Genomic DNA, 18527 nt, shown 5'->3' with positions numbered 1-18527 from the left:
GAAAGTGCACTGAAGTGTTTTGGGGAAAACACTGGAACAAAAGCCTCTCAACATAAAGATTTTTAAGTAACTGAATAGCTCAAGAAACTCTCATTACCTTGAAATATAAGAACTAAAGTCTCTGTATGTACTGATTTTACCTGTTATCTATATTGAGTTACCTCTGAAATTTTACCCCTGATTGCACCTGACCTTTCCCCTCTATGTTGAATAAAATATTTTGTTAATTTGGAATATAAAAACTTCTTGAGTGCCATTTAATTTATATATGTTAAAGGGGGCTCCCATTCCTACCCTTGGGTTCCTGGGCTGAGCAAACAGCCAAAATATTATACTGTGGAGGGGTAGGACCAATGTTCCCTCTAAGCTGTGGAGTCTCGTGAGCAAAAATTCTACTTTGTGAGCTACTAGCATTAAAGTTGTGAGCAAGCCATTTGGCTCCTGCATTAATTAGTTTGCTCTGGAGCCCTCCTTCCTGAGCGGAGGCAAAAATGTGTGATCTGGAGGATAAAAAACTGTGAGCTAGCTCACTCTAACTCAGCTTAGAGGGAACACTGGGTAGGACAGCCAGAATTCTTCAGGAAAGAAAAAAATAGATAACTAGGGCAGCTCAGTCACAGAAGGGAAAGAAAAAATGGAGGGAAAATCTTGTCTCTGAGGGAGGGAAGTGGCCAGGGCCATCATAGTTGTTTATCCAGAGACCAAAGGTAGTATTATGTCCCAGACAATAGTTTCTGGTTTCCTTTGATTTACTTACTACTCTTTCAGCATTCCCACTCTTTACCACCCTTTACAATGTGATGTCGAGAGGCAGATAAATGCATGGACCTCTGCTGGTAGAAGTGTTCTATCACAGTCTACACACCAGAAAACAAAATGCAACTGTCACTTTATCTGCTACATATAAATGCTTCTGAATTGGCTGTTCTCTCTCACATTTTATATTTTTTAGTACAGTGTTGTGTATTTATCAATAACTTTCAACCTACTTTAATTTGTAGGGTAGGATTGGGTGAGATTTTCTTGCCATGCAAGTATTTCCTCAGCCTCAGTTGATACCCTTTAGATAGGGGCAGCAACAGTTTTTAGTTTTGTTCTTTTTTCCCCATTTTAACCTTTTCTTTGGCAGCTGTGCTTAAAATAATTTCACAATTGATGCTTTGTTTTTAAAAGCTGCTATAGGTCATAAAGCAGCAGTTCCACAAGAAACCAATTTTAAGCAACCCACCCAACCAGATCATCAAATCCTCATAATTAATTAGTCTAAATTTCACTTCATTTAGGTAGTTAATTCAGTATGCTTTAATTGATCTTGTAATGTTCTTGTTGCAGTGTCATGGTCTGTCCATTGATGGCTATGTCCTTCCTTCATCAACTACAAGAGAGGTAAGATCAAAATAAACTATTTTTGGTTTGGGGAAGTCTTAACTGAAGCAGGACTAAATCTGTTGGCATAGATGTAGTCGAAAGTTGTTCTCAGTGCTACAGCTGTCCTTTTGGAGGACTGCAAAGTCAAAGTCTCTGGACTTGTGCAGAAAGCGTTTCCAGAGAAAACAATTTCTCCCTCTCCCAAAAGACTAGAGCTCTGAGGTGATCCAGTTAAGCTGATGGGCAGTACGTTCCAGAAAGGCAAAAGAAAATAATTATTCACACCATTCGCAATTCACTTTCAGTGATGGCTACTATGTAGATAGCTTTAAAAGGGGGTTCCACAAATTTATACAGGAAAGGTCCATCAGTTGCCCTTATTCATGATGGATAAATATAACCAGTTTGGGGAGCCTCATGGTCAAGTTTGGCCTCGTGGCCAAGCAATATGAAAACTATATCATAGTAGAGAATCACAGATGTACATTAGAGAATCCAAATAATACCTGGCTGCACTTTTACAGAGATAACTTAAATTCAAAAATGTGCACCCACATACCTTCAAAGCTTTTCTCTGTTGTCTATGCTTGGAAAGCACTGGAAACCTTAGGAGAGCCATGAGATCACTTTTGTGTGGATCCCTGAATTGTGTGATCATTGCCCTTCCTTGATGCTTAAATCTGTGTCCATGGTATTCCCAAACACTGGTGGACAAACAAGGCTTAAAAAAATGTTCTTAAATGCCTGGTGAGGGCAGAGGAGGACCATTCGAGTCTGCTCCTCAGATTTCACAGACTTCAATAGAAGATCTTTGGATTGAATCCCTAAGAGTGGAGAAGAATCAAATCCTGAACAGGATGGAGCTGGGGGTTTTCCCGTATACTTAACAACAACATGCTCTGCATGTTTGCTTAAAAATACTTACTTCCACATAAGTGGGCCTGAGAATGCAGCCATTTCTTTTATTAATTAAACGGTTTGGTTTTGAAAGTCAGATTCAAGCGGCTTCATTCTGCTGCTCGTTCAGTGTATTACTTCCCCTTGCAAAAGGAAATGTTTGCCTTGAATTTTTTTGTGTGTCATATGAATATATGAAGCCACCTCAACTCTCCAGGATCCCAGACAGAGAAAGGTCTTCCCTCCAGTACCTGCTGCCTGAGATCCTTTGTCTAGAATGTGCCAGGGATGGGGAGTTTGGGATTTCCTGCATACAAAGCACGTGCTACGCTAATGAACCAAAGCCCCTCATGATCTTTTCCTCCTGTGGTTGTTGCTTTACATTGTCGGTCTGCAAGTAGGGATTGCCTGTCGGTCTGCAAGTAGGGATTGCCTATAATAGGTATGTTTGTGTAGCACCTATTGGGTTAAACCATTATCATCAACACCAAATGTCGGTCAGTTCATCTTCAGTCTTCTCTGTCCCCACTGGGACTGCATCTAAGTAGGCCTGCCACAGATTATTTACCAAGCTAAAAAATCCTCTAGGGGGCGCTCCACTTCCTTCGTACCATAGTTGCCCATCTTTTCCTGCCAAAATAGTCACATGGACAAAGGGAGGGGGCACCCACTGCCCTCAGTTCCTCTTTCACCGCTAGTAGAAGGTTCTTCTCTGTGATGCTGCTCTCTGTTCCTAAAGAAGAAAGAAAAAAATTACAGAAGGTATTGAATTTTTTTGAACTGGGCACAAAAGGAAAGCCGGAAGCTCCTTTGCCCTCATGCTATTTCTTTTAGGCTTTGGTCACCTTAAGACCCACTCCTGTTTTTCCCTGGAGAGGGGATCACCCTTGTGACAGAATGGCTCAGAAAGCCCTCTTCAAGTAATGCTCCATTTCCGTTCTATTCCAGTGAACATAATGTTCTATTCCAGTGAACATAATCTTTGCCTGTTGTTTCTCAGTAAAGAATACAATGTTGGAACGTGCTGTGTAAGCGATTTACTCCTAAGGCATGAAGTGACAGGGCAGTCTGCATAAAGGCCCCCCTTTGGGAGAAAGCCTTATCTTCCTCAGGCAAACTTCCCAAAGCAACTCCACCTAGCACTTCAAAATCAACATCTATCAGCCTGCCACCCATTCCAAACCAACCCAACATCAGTCATTGTTTCCTGCACCATTGGCTCCCCAATGTGCTTTGGAATCACCAGCTAAAAAGAACCGTTGTAAATCCAAGCATAGAGATCTAAATCTTCTATTCAAGGTCACCAATCCCCCCAGGTCAGTTCCCATGACTTGGACAAACAGACCGGAAGAGTTGCTGATTCCAGCTAACCCCCCCTCTGATCTACCTTCCTGATACAGAGGCTGAGATTCCATTGGGACAAATATCAGTTCTGGATTCAAGGACACTTCGGAGCCAGCATCTTGGCATTGGTCATACCCTCCTTTTCAGTGGCAACTGTATTCATACTACATGTCCCCTGCCTATCTATATGATTGGCCCGACTGTCCTCCACCTCTGCCTCATTCGGATCAAGAGGCTCATCACCCAGGCCAGCAAAGAACTCATCCATCTGCCTCCCTGCCAGTTCCACCAAGTCCACATATGGTCACACCTCCTTTGGACTCTGACAAGGGAGATGAGGATACTGGACAGGAATCCAACCAGGGCTCTGAGATTCCTTTGAATCTGTCACCAGACAATCAGGTTGAGGACTCTACACCCATATTCTGTACTGAAGATCTTCAGTTCTTTTTTAAAAACTTTTTAAATTGATAATTCACTAGTACAACAACAAGAAAGTGGAACATGTCAGCAATAGATAAACAACGCTACCATTTACAGCATTTTTGTATGTAAGACAGAGATACAACAACATATTGTACAACAGAATTCTTAAAACTGCATTGGAACCATTTGTAAAACATGTAGCAATTAAACCAAGATCCATATTATAGTTTGTATTTCTTTAGTATCTTGGTTGTAGTAGAAAGATCTATATGGTCATCTAAATTATTATGACAAGTACGTAACGAAACACAAATATACTCTGGTGCTCAAAATAAAGGTGTAATACTTGGTCAGCAAATGGTAGAGAAGATCTTCAGTTATAGTAGGATTAGAATTTATTGTATTTAGCCATTGGCCATTACAAATTTTACAAAACCATCAAATACATTAACAAGAAAAACTTTAAGATCAGATGTTAAAATTAATTTAAATTAGTAAAATAAAATAGTCTGATCCAACCAGAAATTAATGGAGCTACCCCGTTCAGTACTGCCCTAGCTCTAATCTTGGCTGCAAAGGCGAATAGTGAAACTCTGTAAGATGCATAAGAATCATTATCTCATAACAGAAATACAACCTTCTCATTTTCAGAGTATGCATTTAAGGCAGATAAAATTCCAGCCAAAAATTTATCTCTGATATCACTGTATAGCGCACAAGATAAAATATAACGAGGAAGATTCTCAACTGCGTGTGATCCACAAATGCAGACACAGCGTTCTGTTGGGGTATGAAGATAATGACTAGCCAGAAGAGATGTTTGCATGGTTTGAAAACACAGAGCAGTAAAAGACACGCTAAGATTAGATTAGATTAAATAATTAGATCTAAAATGGTCAAATTTAATTAATTTGTACCAAGGGGCTGCTTTAGGTTTTAGAATTGAAGATCAATCTATCAATGCATCTGAATTATAAATCCAATCCCTATGTTGAGAATTGTCACCTGAGGCCCCTGAGAGATCATCAGGGATGGTATATCTTTGAAAGATGGAGTTGAGAAAACCAGAGCACATGGAATTTTTTGATAATAGAAAATTAACTGATTTGTGACTGAAGGAATTAGATCTAGAGAATTTGATCCTTTTCCAGTATTTTATGACTGCAAGGTGTACCCATGCCCTAAGAGAGGGGAATCCTGTTTCGGCTCTCATCAGGGCTGGAGAGGTCCTAGGAAGAGCTAGAATTTGCCTTATATGTGGAACAAATGACCTGAATGGCTGAGGCCCTAGAAACAGACATTATGACCATTGAAAATCCTCAGTCAGTTATACTCTGACAGTCCTAATACAGTTGCAGTCCCTATCCTTGAAGGTTCTAAGGATATCTGTAGAGACATTTGAAGAAGACCAGCCTCTGTCCTTGCCACCTCCAGGCATATATATAGAAAATCACTGTAAGATCAAGAAGGAGGATGTGACCTTCCTGTCCACTCATCTAGCACCCTCCACTCTTGTGACAGATGAGCTTCAAAGTAGAGCCCATTCATCCTTTCATTCTGTTCCACCTGATAAGGAGGTAAGAAAACTAGATACTTTAGGACACAAGATATATTCTTCATCTGTCTTAACCTTCAGAATCTCTAATTTTCAAGCAATAATGGGGGCATACCAGCTTTTTCTGTGGCAAAAAAGCTCCCCTTATCTGGAGTTCCTACCTGATAATAAGAGGGATCTAGCCAAGGTCTTCCTTACTGAGGCCACAAGGTTGTCCAAACAACAGATTAATGCCTCACAACATTCTATTGATTCCTCCATCAGAGCCATTGTCTCATCTGTATCAGTCATCAGATGTCATGAATGGCTTCATTTTACAACTTTCCCTGTGGAAACCAAAAGCAAGGTAGAGGACTTACCTTTCAAAGGGACCACACTTCTCTGAGTGCTCTGATGAAACTGATGCAGATAAAGAGAAACCGCCAAATGGCAAGATCTCTGGGCATTTCTCAGTCAGCTTTGCCCTACCCAAGACAACACCCATCTGCTCCTAGTTCTTGGCACTCGTATCAGAGAGATCAGTAGTACTTTTACCCACCCAGGTGTCCGTAACCTCCACAGAGACTGAGCTCCACCTTCCAACCCTTCACTCAGAGAAGGAATGGGTTTAAGCAGAAGCCAGGCCAACAAATCACCTCATCCAGGGATTCTCAGAGGTCCCTTATCCAAACCATCTTTCTGAGTAGAGCAAAATGTTGACCCCAACCCAGTGTTCAAGGACAAGCTATGTCCCTTTTTAGCTCACTGGGGCGACATCACCATTAGCAAATGGGTTTTGTCTAGTGTTACTCAGGGTTATTAGTTAGAATTTATAATTTTACCTCCAGTTCAGAATCTGGCAGAGGCAGTAGATAACCTGCTACCTGAGTTAGAACCCTAACTCAACATATTGAGGTGACGAGAGAGGAGGTCCTAAAACTGATAGACAACTTAAAAACTGATAAATCATCAGGCCCAGATGGCATACATCCGAGAGTTCTGAAAGAACTCAATTGTGAACTTGTGGATCTCCTGACAAAAATATGTAATCTCTCCTTAAAATCTACCTCCATTCCTGAGGACTGGAAGGTAGCTAATGTCACTCCCATCTTTAAAAAGGGTTCCAGAGGAGATCCGGGAAATTACAGGCCAGTCAGTCTGATGTCTATACTGGGTAAATTGGTGGAAACCATTATTAAGGAAAGAATTAGTAGGCACATAGATGAACAAAACCTATTGAGGCAGACTCAACATGGGTTCTGTAAGGGAAGATCTTGTCTCACTAACCTGTTAATGTTCTTTGAGGGGGTGAACAAACATGTGGACAAGGGGGATCCAATAGATATTGTTTACCTTGACTTCCAGAAGCTTTTGATAAAGTTCCTCATCAAAGGCTCCTAAGTAAGCTCAAAAATCATGGGATAAAAGGACAAGTCCTTTTATGGATCAAAAACTGGCTAATTAATAGAAAACAGAGAGTGAGTATAAATGGGCAGTTCTCCCAGTGGAGGGGGGTAAGCAGTGGGGTACCACAGGGATCAGTACTTGGTCCACTGCTTTTTAACTTGTTCATTAATGATTTGGAGTTGGGAGTAAGCAGTGAAGTGGCTAAATTTGCGGATGATACGAAGTTGTTCAGGGTGGTGAAAACCAGTGAGGATTGTGAGGCACTCCAAAGGGATCTGTCAAAGATGGGCGAGTGGGCGTCAACATGGCAAATGGGGTTCAATGTGGCCAAGTGCAAGGTGATGCACATTGGAGCCAAAAATCCTAAATATAAATACACGTTGATGGGGTCTGAACTGGCAGAGACAGATCAAGAGAGAGATCTTGGAGTTGTAGTAGATAACTCACTGAAAATGTCGAGACAGTGTGTGACTGCAATAAAGAAGGCCAATGCTATGCTGGGGATTATTAGGAAGGGTATTGTAAACAGATCAGCCAATATCATAATGCCGCTATATAAATCAATGGTGCGACCTCATCTGGAATACTGTGTGCAATTCTGGTCACCACACCTTAAAAAGGATATTATAGCTTTGGAAAAAGTGCAGAAAAGAGCAACTCGAATGATAAAAGGGTTGGAACACTTTCCCTATGAGGAACGGTTAAGGCGCTTAGGGCTCTTTAGCTTGGAGAAAAGACGACTGAGGGGTGACATGATCGAGGTTTATAAGATTATGCATGGGAAAGAGCAGGTAGAGAAAGAGGTACTTTTCTCCCTTTCTCACAATACAAGAACCCGTGGGCACTCCATGAAATTGCGCTTCAAGAGGGAATTAGATAAGCATATGGAGCAGAGGTCCATCAGTGGCTATTAGCCACAAGGTATAGATAGGGACTCTGGGGCAAGTGATGCTCTGTCATCTTGGTGCTTGGGGGGGGTCAACAGTGGGAGGGCTTCTAATGTCCTGGCCCCACTGGTGGACCTCCTGATGGCACTGGTATTTCTGGCCACTGTGGGATACAGAGTGTTGGACTGGATGGGGCTTCGGCCTGATCCAACATTGGCATCTCTTATGTTCTTATTTTCTTATATTGTTGCAGAAACAAGCAATCAAAGAGGTCCTTAAACCTGATACGTCCCCTGGGTTCTACTCCAAATTATTTTAAGTTGCTAAGAAGGCCTATCTTAGACCTTGGACTTCTGAACAAGTTTTTATGGTTGACTAAGTTTTAAATGGTTACCCTGACTTATGTGTTGCAGTTATTAAAGCCTGGTTCCTGGTTTGCAGTTATTGACCACCAAGATGCTTATTTTCATATTTCAATCCATATGGAATATCGAAGATACCTCCATTTTAAATGTATTACCTTTCAGTTTGACCACTGCCCTTCACATTTTACCAAGCACCTGGCCCCAGTTGTGGCCTTCCCTCGCTTGCAGAGCTGTACAGTTTTTCCCTATTTGGACGACTGGCTTTTAGTGGCTGAGTCCAGAGAAACTTTGTCAGACAACATAGCCTTGGTGATCAGTACCTGTTGAAACCTAAGCCTAATGGTAAACTGGAAGAAGTCCAAATTGGAACCTGTCCAGACTGCCAAATTTATTGGCGCATCACCGGACTCCTCGTCAGCTAGGGATTTTCTCCTGCTTTCCAGGGGTGTGGCTATAAGGGCTTTAATTGGTCAGCTATCATGTTGCTGCTTCCAAAAGGTTATTTTAATTCAGAAATTACTGGGGCAGATGGCTGCAACCACAGCGGTTTTACCTATAGCTAGAGTGTTCATGAGTCCCTTACAACTATGGTTTATGATTTAAACCTGAATGCCACTCCCCCCACCATCAATTCTCCATTCTTAGACAAATTATAAAGTTACTATCTTGGTAGTTGTGAGATGAAAACCTATTCTCAGGTTTTCCTTTCAGTGTTAAACAACATGAGATAGTGATCACCACTGACACCTCACTGGAGGGATGGGAAGGACACTGTAGGAGTCTTCAGGCCCAGGTCAAGTCACTTCCTCAAGAAAGGAGTTTACACATAAATGTTATAGAACTTTGGGCCATTCAATATACACTTAACCCTTTCTCAGATATTGTTCAAGAGAAGTCAGTCTTCATCCAGACGGATGGTGTTTCTGCCATGTTTTACTGCTTCCATGCACTGGTTCCAGGCTACTCAATAAAGAAGCCTCAGAGATCTGACTTTGGGCTCTGGAGTGTGGTATCCGCCTTCGAGCCATCCATATCGCAGGAGAACACAATGTTCTAGCCAATACTCTCAACAGTGTACATACTTCCAACCACGAGCGGACACTAGTTGATCAGTATATCCAGCCTATCATTGAACTTTGGGGGCAACCTGTAGTGGACCTTTTTGCCATGTCACAACACCAAGGCCTAATATTTTTGCTCCATTGTGGGCACCGACCCACTGTCCATGGGAGATGCCTTTCAGTTCATAGGGACAGGAACCCTCTTCTACCTGTTTCTCCCCATTTCTCTGCTGACAAGGGTAATAGCAAAGCTACTAGAAAATCAATCAGAGGTTATCCTCATAGCGCCCGTTTGGCCCCATCAGGCATGATTTGTCCCCCTTCTCAAGAGGTCTGGGGGGGGTGTTTCTACATTCATCTCCCAGAAATACCAGACCTCTTGATGTTGGGACAACTACTCCACCACAGTATTCCCCACCTCTACCTCACAGTATGGAGACTGATGAACTGACTCTGCCCTCACATATTTGGGAGGTTATACTGAACTCCCATAAGGCATCTAACAGAAGATCTTATGAGAGTAAATGGAAATAGTTCCAACTCTGGGCCCAACTTTGGGTCATTCCCCCCAATCGTGCTCCCTTTCAGTGATAATTGCCGTACTTGTTTTTTCTCAAGTCACAAGGATTAGCCTATTCTTCAGTGAAGGTCCATCTGGTGGCCATTTTAGCCATTCACTTTCCTGTAAAGGGCCACACTGTATTCTCCATAGGCTTTCTAAACAATTTTTGAAAGGGTTAATGAACATGTGTCTGTCCCCCATGATCCACGATGGTACCACAGTGTTCCCTTTCATTAGTGCTCTCACAACTGATGCTGGAGCCGTTTGAACCCATGGCCAGTTGCCCATTACATCTCCTCTCAGTAAAGGTCTGCTTCCTGGTTGCCGTAACCTCTGTCCGCAGGGTTAGTGAACTAGCTGCTTTGCATATTGATCCTCCTTTTTATTTTTTTGCAGAATGAGTAGTCCTTGGACCTAGTTTAGAGTTTTTACCCAAGGTGATCTCCACTTATCACATGTCACAAGAAATAGTACTCCCTATGTATTTCCCTAGCCCCTCGTCTTTGGCAGAGTGGGTACTCCATACCCTAGATGTCAGAAGAGCATTGCTCGTTTATCTTAAGAGAACTAAATCATTTAGGACATGCAATAACCTCTTTATTTCATATACTGGGTACAATAAGAATAATAATAAGAAGAGATTGGATTTATACCCCGCCCTTCACTCAGAGTCTCAGAGTGGCTTACAAACTCCTTCCCCTTCCCCTTCCCACAACAGACACCCTGTGAAGTAGGTGGGGCTGAGAGAGCTTTTTCAGGAACTGCCTTTTCAATGACAGCTCTTGTCAGAACTATGGCTTGCCCAAGGTCATTCAGCAACTGCAAGTGGAGGAGTGGGGAATCAAACCTGGTTCTCTCAGATTAGAGTCTGCGCACCTAACCACTACACCAAACTGGGGAAGGCAGTAACCTCCCAGACACTGCCCAGATGGATTGTCTGTGCAATTAAACATTGTTATGAGCAGGTATTCCTGTGCTTCAGATCTGCTGGTCAGCTATCTGGTCATCCTTGAACACATTCATAAGGCATTATGCGCTGGACCTACAAGCAAGGGGAGAAGCAGAAGTAGGCAAAACGGTACTGCAATCCTTGATCCAGTAATGCCTAAAGTGAGGACCTCACTCTATCTCTGAGAAGGTAGCTTGGGAGTATCCCAGTGGGGTACTGCACAGAAGACTGAAGATGAAAACAGGGTTGCCTTACCTATAATTGTTGTTCGTCAATTGTCTTCTGTGCAGGCACACATCCCCCCCCCCGCCTGCCCTGCTGTGAGGTACCAGGGAGTTTTTTCTCCATTATCCACAGCGGCTCAAGTGGACCTGAGGTGAGTGGGTGCCCCACTTTTCATCCATGTGACTATTTTGATGGAAAGAGATGGCCAACTATGGTACGGGGGAAGCGGAGCTCCCTCTAGAGGATTCTTTAGCTTGGTAAAGAATCTTCTGTGGCAGGCCTACTTAGACGCAGTCCCAATGTGGGCCTGCACAGAAGACACTCAGTGAACAATGGTTACCGGTAAGGCAACCCCATTTTACATTTTTATTTATGTGTATATATATTTATATCCCATTTTTCTCCCTAGCAGGACATTGAAACAACAACAGCATTCTCCCCTCTTCCATTTTATCATTACTACAACCCTGTATGTTAGAGTGGCCCAAGGTTTCCTAGTGAGCTTCCATGGCAGAGTTGGGATTCGAACCTGGGCCTCCCAGACCCTAATCCAGCACTCTATAGCCACTACTGCTGTGACACCCTAGGTTTTAACGTGACAGGGATTTGTCATCCATAGCAAACAGGTTCAGCTTAGAGCGCAAGTGCCGTAGCTGTCGTCGTTTCTCTTTATAAACTTGCTTAAATTTGTCATGTGATGCAATTAATGCCTTTGACACATAAATTACTGTCACAGCATGCAGGGTTCTTAAAAATGAAAGATACAATGTGCCCAGTGGTTCACAGACTCAGATTGAGAATAAGCAGACCTCAAGCAGTGGCTCAGGTTTTTGTGTTTCATGATATCAACTGTTTCTTTGGCATTGGTTTCATTTGAATGCTGTTTCCTGAGTACAATGAAAAGAAGGGAAAATCTATTATTAGCAATAGGCATTGTGTGTGTTAACGGCTCTGCACTTTCCAAGTGTTCATAATTACAGCTTAATGGGACATTCTAATTTTAGAGGCAAAATGTATTTTCTCAGTTTTTGTCATACAGAAAATGGAAATGCATTTGTTGACTTTTAGAGCTTTATAACAACTTGGTGGCTTGCTTGTCTATGGGTACCGGACGGTAAAACCATTCTCCAGTGCTACAGGGGGGAGGGTGAACTGTCTTTACTTCTGGGATGAGCACCACCCTTGGGGATGGACAGGTGGAACCTGAGAAACCCACCCCACTCCAGTGGCCATTTCTACTGGTGAAAACGGCATGGCAGATAAGCCTGAAGCCCTTCTTTCCCCCTTGCAACATTTGAAGCCGTGTGGAGTGACTGAGAGGGTTTTAAAGGTTTGTCCCCACACAAACATGTGACTGTGAGTCAGACTGGGCACCAATGATCTGACTTATGTCACACATCACTTATATGTAAGCCCTTTGCTATTCAGAGTTCCTTAGTTTTTTAATAGCCCTCTCTAGCTGGGAGAGAAAGTGACAGGTATCTGTCACAGCAGTCCAGCTCAGGTGCCATTCAGCAGTTCCCAGTATGTGGTGTGCAAATTTGCCCATAACTGCCATCTTGTTTCTGGGGTGATTGTCAGCAGAACACAGGGAGAAGGCTTGATTCCTCTTGTTTTTTTTCTGTCTTCCACACATGCACATATCCCTTCAGGGAATGCAGCAGTTCACCACAGGAATGTTTCTCTGATGCAGATTTTTCAAGTGTACTTGATGGGGTTTCTGTCGTCGGTCCATCGAAGGCTATGTCACTTCTGAGTTAGGTGGCAGAATATTTACAACTCCACCCGAAAAAGAACCACGAGGAGAAAAAAATGAGAAAGCAATGAGGCAAAAACCTGCAGCTTCTTTAGCAGCTGCTTACGTGGGTGCAAAAAAGTGAAAATCCAGAGATTGTTCCTTAGCTCTATTTTGCCCCCTCCCTTTGAGAGAGTGGGAACAGTCTTTTCCCCTTTGGTCCAAACACCACTGTGGGAAGATGAGCATAGGGACCCATCCCTGGGTAAGCAACCCATCACTGGGGCATGTATTGGCCTTCTTAGAGAAGTCTGATGTCTCATCTTGCATAGAGATAGAGCAGGTGGAGGAAGAAGTAGAAGAAATGCAATTTTTCCCCACCAGAATTTGTCCCTAGATTGCTATCTACACCTGAATGCCTTTGAGTTGGCAAAAGAGCTAAGGAAGGCAAAGAGCTGAAGAAATAATCATTTGAAGGGTGCCAAAGCAACCTTTTCTTAAGGTCCATCAACATCTTTTCCAGAATCATTTTCGGATCTGTTTGAAAAGGTAACCAAAGCAGAATGCACTGCTCGTAGGCGAAGCAAAACTGTTACTCACCTGAGTATTCAATTGTATACCTTGGTTCAGGAGCCTATACAGCAGTTTAAGATTATTATTTTTAGCAGACACTTAAGCAGTGGCCTTAAAACTCTACATCAACAGTGCTCTCAGACAGAGATGCTTCTTTGGGGATTCCTGCAAGTTAATATTCTGAATGGTTGAGGCCTGTGGAATAGCTTGAGGGTTAGTGCTGAACTACTTGATTTCTAGAGCAGTGCAAATGTGGTCAGACAGGCTCATGTCTGTGGAAGAAGATGGAACATTTCACTGTCGATATAGTTTTAACAGGGTCAGAATCTCTGGGTAGGCAGTTCTGTGCCAAAGCCATGGCCGCAAGGACAGAGCTCACATGGGCTTGAATCCACTCAGGTTTTTGGCCAATCTTGCACAATCCCCCTTTTTTATTACAAGCCCCGTCATGACAGCAGCATAGACTTTGTCGTGGTTGGGAGCTATTGAGGCTGCTGTTCAAGATAAGCTTCTCCATGGAGTATATGCAAATAGTGAAGCTCGAGACAATGCATCCTCCTGGACTGAACTGAGACCTAACCAGTGCTGATTTCTTCATGCCTACTACCCCTCTGTATATCACACCTAATCCAATCACACCTGCTGTTGTCATTTGCCTGCTAGTGTCATTCAGCATCTGAAATCACTCTGCTTTCCAAGATATAAGGACAGATAAGGACATTCTAGCTATATCTGAAGAAGTGAGCAGTGACTCACCAAAGCTCATACTCTGCCACACTTTGTGTTAGTCTTTAAGGTGCTACTGGACTCTTGCTCTTTTCTACTGCAAAGACTTTTATCATTCAAAACAATGTCTGAGACATAATAGATCTCAAGGAATATTTTCAGGAACAAATATTGTATTCTATACTAAGAACTATAATGCATCTCTAACACTGATAGTCCTCTTGAAGTTTTTTCTATATATTTCCCTCTGACTCATACTTCTTCTTTTTTATAATTTTTAATTGCTTTTACACTAAAAAAAACCTACCAAGAAATCACGGGGAAGGGGTATTCTATAAACTACAGGAGAAAGGAAAGAAACCACTAATATCCCAAGTGGCCAAGGTCAATTAGCTTAAAATGTTTAAATTGGAATTTCACTTACAATATTGCTTTAAAAAGAAAAGGGAAAAGGTTAAATCTCATCTTAAGTTTAGCATATTACAGGTAAACAAAGATAAAACCACTTATGCATTTGTCTGCTAGGAATAAATCAAGGTTACTAAAAATTTCTTGAGCCACAGATCGTGCGCTTCTTCTTTCTTATAAATTCCACAAAGCTCATAGTTTCATCCGGGATTTAAAATCTTAGGAGCTACTGCTCCTAGTTTGAGTTCAAAGTCTTCTTCTGTAGGGCTTCGAGATGCTTTTTCCAGACTTTTCCAGCCGCCTTCTACTTCAGTAGCCTTGTCTTCCTCTGCTGTTTCTTGTTTATTTTCAGTTTTCTGGAACCGCTCCATAGATGGTTCTTCGTATTCGACGATGTATTCATTAGCTACAGTCTCTGCTTCCTTAGATGGCTCTTTAAACTGCTTGTAGAGTGTTTCCAGTTTGCACTTTAAGGTGATCATTTGATCCAGCAGAGGGTGCAGTGCCATAATAATCATGAAAGGAAAGTCTGTGGTTGTTTCCGGTCTTGTGACCTGCGCTGTAAAACTTGCACTTCCAGAAGAAGGGTTGAACTTCACCATTTTTTCTCCCAGATATCAGTGAAGTTGTTTACGCTTATAGAAAATCCCTTAAAGTCTCTGTGAGCTTATTAAAGGCTCGCTTATAAGTCAGATGCATTTCGTTCTAACAGACAATGGCTTATTCTTTCTGCCCCCTCCTCTCGCTGAATTTTAAAGAAAATTTTTACTTGTTTCGGGGTGGAATTTCCCCCTCCACTCCGCCACTTATTCTGAGGTTTGGGGGCGTTCATTCGCTTGATCATCTGCATAACTTAATGATTCATTCACTCACGCTTCTTAGAAGATCTCAGGTAAGGAAAATGTAAGACCATGAGCCTCCTGAGCACTTGTCCGATGTACGTCTCTGTCCATAATGGCGCTGCAGCATTCGTAAACATTATAGTAGTCTTGGTCACTGGCTTGTATGTCCAAGGAGTGTTCCCATATTTGGATGACGTGTTCATCCACTTCCACACTTCCTGTCAGGGAATGTCAACCATTGTACAGCGCTTCTGTGCATCTTCAAGTGACTGCAGTTCAATCGGTATGTTGTGAGTTGGGACAAGAGAACTGTCTCCTGAAGCCAGAATATTGAATACTTAGGGTCAAATTACATGATATGATTTCTGTTTCCCTGCAGCCACATGCTATTTTAAAAGTCTACAGGGCTCCAAAATGAGGCTAATAATTCCTCCTTTCAGGGCTGTTTTAGCTTGAGAAAACAGCATCAAGAGCAAGGCAGAAGCTCTGTTCCTACATGCCATGGTCCCAAGCTGAATTGGGCCCCATGGACTTTTAAAATGTCATTCCCTACAGCTGCTGTATGGTTGTAGGGGAAGTGAGTCACTTCCCGGGAACCCAGACCCAACTCGCTAGAAGTCATATCATGTAGTTTGGCTTTTATTGGTGAGTCTTGAGGGTGAAAAATGGATTTTGTGCCCATGAGGGTGGGTGGGTTGGCATACTTTCACCTTTTCAGGAAGGTGAAACTGCTACAGCCGCTTTTCTGCCATTAAAGTAAGATAACAGGTCTCCAGCAGTGTAGGTTGATCATGATATGTTTGTCAGTGAGTGTATGGACAAAAATAGGTTAATTTGCCTAACTATGTTAATTTAGCAGTGGTGGAGTGTGTGATCTTTGCCATTTTCTCCTTGAACCAGTAAGAAGAAACAGAAACAGAATTTATAATACATACCTTTTGGCTACAAAAAAATAAATCATTTCCCCCCCTGAAGGTACCAGCTAAGAATATTCTCTGGCATCTCTTCTGGCTTTATAATCTAATTTGTGTGGAAATGATAAATTATTTTCAGTATCAAGAGAGACTGAAAAAACCTCACATCCTTTTAACAGGCTTGTCAGAACTTGGCAATATCCAATTTTGCAGCTTAATAGGAATCAAACTAAATAAGTGCAAGTTCCCCTGAGGCTCAGAGATTCTGTGTGACATCTGAGCATTTTTACTGGTACAAATTAGGATCCTTCGCCTGGCTTGCAATGATCAGATGTGTTCTTCTCAAAGAACAATCTCCTGGCAGCAAGTAAACAAAAAGAACACATGGCAGCTTTTGTTTAGTTTTGGTTTTTGCTCTGTATAAATGTAACATAAGGACCGAGTGCAACTTGCAGCCCCTTCCCTGACTTTTTTAGCAGCCCATTGTTTATGCCCCTTTCCCTCTTCCTTATTGGGAACATGTTATGTCCCCACTGAACATTACTCTGCAGTAGTGGTGCAGTGCACTTCCTTCCATTGCTACCAGAGTAACATGAGAACCCCTGGATTAGATGGGATACCACATAGCAAACTGTAACTATGCTAGCTGTGCCCCAGTTTCTGGAAAGGTTAATGTTGATGTGGGTCTGGGTTTCTCACGTTACCTTTGTAGCAAGGAAGGATTTATGGCTTCAGTGATTTCTAAATTGCTGGTGGAATGTGAGGTAGCCTAAAACCTGCTCAAAGCAAATAAAGGAAATAAAGGGCAAAGGTTGTGATAGGAGAATTTAGACACCACTGTGTCTGCATTCCAGAGAGATGGCCATTAGGTACCATAAAGACTAACCTAACTTTGTTCTGGCATATGTTTTTGTGGACTGGAGCTTATTTTCTCCAGAATCTTTTCCTTGGATTCTGAATCATGTAGTGTATTTGTACCAGTTTTTTAATCATTATTATTATTTTGTTGCTGACAGCCAACCCGCCATGGTGTATGGCCGCTGAGACGCTCTCATTTTGTGAGTTCTGGGAGAGTGAAAACCTTGGGTGCTACTGCCACCAGGTTCCATGGGGATGAATAGAAAAGGAGAGGCAGGGGGGGGAAAGGCAAAAAATACACTGGAAGAAGGAAAAAGAAGAAGAAAGATTGTATTTATACCCCACCCTTCACTATCCTAGAGTGAAGAAGTGAGATATGGATTGGATCTGGGGGCAACTAGAGATGCCTGGGAATCCCTCGGAATTATAGCCGTTCTCCAGACCCAGAGTTCAGTTCTCCCGGAGAAAATTGATGTTTTGGAGATTGGATTCTATGGCATTGTACCCTGCTGAGTTCTATGTCCTCCTCAGGCTCCATCTCAAGGAGTTTCCCAACCTGGATCTGGCAACCCTACCCTTCATCGTCCTCCTGTGGCTAGGGGGGACCTGGCAACCCCAGGAGCAGCAGAGATAACAGCTGGGATACACCCGTCCTTAAGATTATATGGGGGGGGGGGGAAGAGAGATTGTTATGGTCTGTGACCAGTGTATGTATGTGATAGAAAATGAAAGAATAGGACAACATTGGGTACAAGGAGACTTTCAAGGTGAAAAATGAGGAAAGCAACTGAAAAATGGAAATGCAATAAGGAATCAGACAGGGGTGACTGAGAATGAATGCTATAGATGGAGGGAATAGGGAGAGCACTGTGGCTTGTGGAGAGAAAAGAGCACTGTCACTTTGAGATGGTGTGGTAGACATGCCAGTCAGTGGTCAGACAGAAAAGAGGACTAACTAAGATGTAGTTGTGCAGATCTGTGGTGTACAAGAGAGAGAAGAGAGCACGTGCTATGGGGTGAAAATGTTTATTATGTAGTGGAGAGAGATAAGAAGGAAGGGTTAAGAGAGGAGGGGGGAGTTGAGAGGTCTGTGGTAATTCAAACAGGAAAAGGGGAACTTGGGTACAAAAGACTTGTAGGGGTAGTTGAGAGATTGGGGGCCCAAGGAGATTTTTGGGTGAGGAGATATGAGAACTTAGCTGTAGTCAGTATATGTGGTACAGACCACTGGTAGAGTACACAGAGAAGAAACTGCATAATGGAAAAGAAGGAATATAGTATTATGAAAGGCAGACCCCCAAAAGAAGTGTGATGGTGCAGAAAGAGGAGCAAGCGAGAGTGTGTTGTGTAGTATAAACAGAAGTGTAACAAAATTACAATAAAAACGCTTTCCTGAAGTTACTATGGCCATGTAGCAACATATCATGGTAAAACAATCATCATCTT

General features: G+C 42.5%; 1 protein-coding gene across 1 annotated transcript in view; it reads left to right on the top strand.

Annotated features, from left to right (window-relative positions):
* PHKA2 (phosphorylase kinase, alpha 2 (liver)) overlaps positions 1-18527 on the top strand; it is an 89600-nt gene that overhangs the window by 69163 nt on the left and 1910 nt on the right. Inside the window, exon 32 of the mRNA XM_015417590.1 lies at positions 1333-1386. Within this exon, the coding sequence (XP_015273076.1) occupies positions 1333-1386 (54 nt within the window). The remainder of the gene's footprint in view (positions 1-1332; positions 1387-18527) is intronic.

This window comes from Gekko japonicus, unplaced genomic scaffold, assembly GCF_001447785.1.
Source record: "Gekko japonicus isolate JY-2015 unplaced genomic scaffold, Gekko_japonicus_V1.1 scaffold18, whole genome shotgun sequence".
In the NCBI taxonomy this organism is placed as follows: Eukaryota; Metazoa; Chordata; class Lepidosauria; order Squamata; family Gekkonidae; genus Gekko; species Gekko japonicus.
Note: the sequence above shows the minus strand (reverse complement) of the source record. Positions and strands in the feature narration are given on the sequence as shown.